This window comes from Habropoda laboriosa, unplaced genomic scaffold, assembly GCF_001263275.1.
Source record: "Habropoda laboriosa isolate 0110345459 unplaced genomic scaffold, ASM126327v1 scaffold22, whole genome shotgun sequence".
In the NCBI taxonomy this organism is placed as follows: Eukaryota; Metazoa; Arthropoda; class Insecta; order Hymenoptera; family Apidae; genus Habropoda; species Habropoda laboriosa.
The window spans coordinates 6,113,020-6,116,249 of NW_017100261.1; the positions used below are offsets into that span (position 1 = coordinate 6,113,020).

A 3,230-nucleotide genomic window follows, 5' to 3' on the forward strand; every position below is an offset into this window, starting at 1 on the left:
AAAAGAAAAGAAAAGTAAAAAGAAAAAAATTGCTAAAGAAATTGAAGAAGAAACAATTGATTTTGAGGAGCATTCAAACATAGAACCTCATGCAACATTTTATCAAATGAATTTATCACGTCCTTTATTAAAGGTGTAATATCAATTTATTAAGTATAAACTCAAAATTTTATATTATGTATATTAAATTATAATACATGTTTCTTACAGGCTATAACAGCTATGAACTTTGTGCATCCAACACCTATTCAAACTGCTACCATTCCTGTTGCATTAATGGGTCGTGATATATGTGGTTGTGCTGCTACAGGTACTGGTAAAACTGCAGCATATATGTTACCAACTCTAGAAAGATTATTATATAGACCATTAAGTGGTCCTGCTATTTCTCGTGTTCTTATACTTGTACCAACAAGAGAACTTGGTGTGCAAGTATATCAAGTTGCAAAACAGCTATCTCAATTTACAACAATTGAAGTAGGATTATCTGTTGGTGGTTTAGATGTGAAAATTCAAGTATGTAATTATATTATAACATAAACTACTATCACATACATATAACATAAATAAATACTTTTTATTACATTTATTATTATTTATTTTAAATTAGGAAGCTGTATTAAGAAAAAGCCCAGACATTGTAATAGCTACACCTGGAAGATTAATTGATCATTTAAAAAACACACCATCATTCTCACTAGATAGTATTGAAGTACTTATTTTAGATGAAGCAGACAGGTAAATTAAGAGAAAACATTTAATTTACGTTTTCCTTATATTGTAATAAAACAATTGTTATGCATTTCATTTAAGGATGTTAGATGAATACTTTGCAGAGCAAATGAAATATATAGTACAACAATGCTCAAGAAGCAGACAAACAATTTTATTTTCAGCTACTATGACTGAGGAAGTAAAAGATTTGGCTGCTGTCTCGTTAGATAAGCCCATTAAAGTATTTGTAGATAGCAATCAAGATGTTGCCTTTAATTTACGCCAAGAATTTATCCGGTAAATCGTAAAACTATATCATATACAAATAATTGTTTGTTTTCATATTTATTTAATGCATTTATATGTTGTATATTTTTGAATATATAGGATACGAAAAGAAAGGGAAGGGGATCGGGAAGCAATATTGGCTGCTTTAATTTGTAGGACGTTTCACGATCATGCAATGGTGTTTGTACAAACAAAAAGACAAGCTCATAGACTTCATATTTTATTAGGATTATTAAATATCAAAGTATTTAAAATATAATTTACTTTTATACATTAAGAAAATTTAAAAACGAAGAAATAGATATTTTATTAGCAACAGATGTTGCTGCAAGAGGTTTAGATATTAGCGGCGTAAAAACTGTAATTAATTTTGTAATGCCAGCCACTATGCAACATTACATTCATAGGTATTAATATTTAATTTGCTTACGTATTTTTGTGTTATGAAAAATGATAACTATTTTATGATTTATTTATCAGAGTTGGAAGAACAGCTAGGGCTGGTCGTGTTGGAGTGTCAGTATCTTTAGCTGGAGAACAGGAGCGTTCGCTAGTTAAGGAAATTATTAAAAATGCAAAAAATCCAGTAAAAAATCGAATAATACTACCTGATATAATTGAAAAATATAATAAAAAATTACAACTTCTTGAACCTGATGTGGAACAAATTTTGAAAGAGGAAAAACAAGAAAGAGAATTAGCCAAAATAGAAAATCAAACAAATCGGGTAGAGAATTTATTGAAGAATGAAAATAATAAAGACATTCAAAGAACATGGTTCCAGACTCATAAAGAAAGGAAAGAAGAGAAAGGTTTGATTTCATTTTTTTTTTCTGAACTTAATCTGTAAAATTTGTCTGGATTAGTTCTGTACAATTTCACGCGTTGTATGTACATTATCAAAGTAATTCATATTATCATTTTTAGAGAAATTATCATTGAATGAAAAACCAAAAACGAATAAGGAGAAGAAAAAACAGAACAAAGAACATCCAAATATAGTTGAAGAAAAGAAAAATAAATTTAAACAAGTTAAAAAAGAAACAGCAGAAGATAGGGCCAACAGAGAATTAGAAAAAATTGGGGCATATCAAGCGAGACTAGCGAAAAAGAAGAATAAACAACAGAAAATTCGAACAATAGCAGAAAACAATCAATCTATAACTAACGGAAGAGGTATTTTGTAATACATTATATTTAATTTAAAAATAGTAACTTTGTCTTCTTTTAAATAATACTGATTATATTTTAGCATCGCTAAAACGGTCAAAATCTTCATTTGCTGCCGATTTAACAGATACAAGTAAAAAATCAGTGAAAAGAATGCGTTACGAGTAAGTATATTTTATTATAACAAGGTAAAATAAAGTATTGCATATTACTTCTATAAACAATTATTTTATCTGTTTTAGAGCAAATGTTAAAAAAAATCAAAGTAAGAGAAAAGGGACAAGCAGTTTTAGCACAGGAAAGAAAGATAATAGGAAAGCTTTTAAAAAACGTTAAACCAAACTTTTATATCTGTAATTAAATCTTATTAAATACATACCACTTTACTTAATTTGTTTTATTATAGAACCGTTACAATGCGTCACTTATGTCTCACAGATTGACAGATGAATAGCACTAATTAATTGGTTTTTTTCATCAGAATATGTATACTTCGTAGTCTATAACCTGTTTGAAAAAATTGCAGTACTATGCAATTAAATGCTTGTGAAAACATAGATATTTGTTAATAATGCTACAAAATACAATGTGATATATTTCAAAGAAATTTGAATCTATGTTACTTCAGGAAATGTTAAATGAAATTTTATAAAGCTGAAATAGTGACAATGTACTGCTAATGGCTTATAAACAATGCTTCGTACATGAAAAATAAAGAACGATATTTATGAGCGTTTAAACAAAATTAAAAACTGCAAAATTTGCATTGTACTGTAATTTCAGTGAAGAGGTAATAGGTATGTGTTAATTCTATATTGTTTATATAAGATCAAACATTCATCGCCATTCACAGCCTCATACACAATTCTCATTCTCATCTTAAAGTTTATTACAGTTTAATGCTTAATTCTAAAAATTCTACCGTTGAAAAAGGAAATTTTATAAAACCTAGGCCCATTTTAAAATATTCGAATTCTATTCAAATTTGTACCCAATGTCTTTCCTGAAGTTTTTGATAATGAATACAAATTTTTATTTTTAATCATAAGAATCAAAAA

General features: G+C 27.6%; 1 protein-coding gene across 1 annotated transcript in view; it reads left to right on the top strand.

The window, feature by feature from the left end:
• The window catches only part of LOC108572727 (probable ATP-dependent RNA helicase DDX27), a 3,480-nt gene extending 939 nt beyond the window's left edge, over positions 1-2,541 (top strand). The window contains 10 exon segments of the mRNA XM_017935005.1: positions 1-133; positions 211-516; positions 611-738; positions 814-1,011; positions 1,102-1,256; positions 1,259-1,409; positions 1,483-1,814; positions 1,930-2,178; positions 2,255-2,336; positions 2,415-2,541. Of these exon segments, the coding sequence (XP_017790494.1) occupies positions 1-133; positions 211-516; positions 611-738; positions 814-1,011; positions 1,102-1,256; positions 1,259-1,409; positions 1,483-1,814; positions 1,930-2,178; positions 2,255-2,336; positions 2,415-2,508 (1,828 nt within the window). The 3' untranslated portion in view covers positions 2,509-2,541.
• Positions 2,542-3,230: the final 689 nt, after the last annotated feature.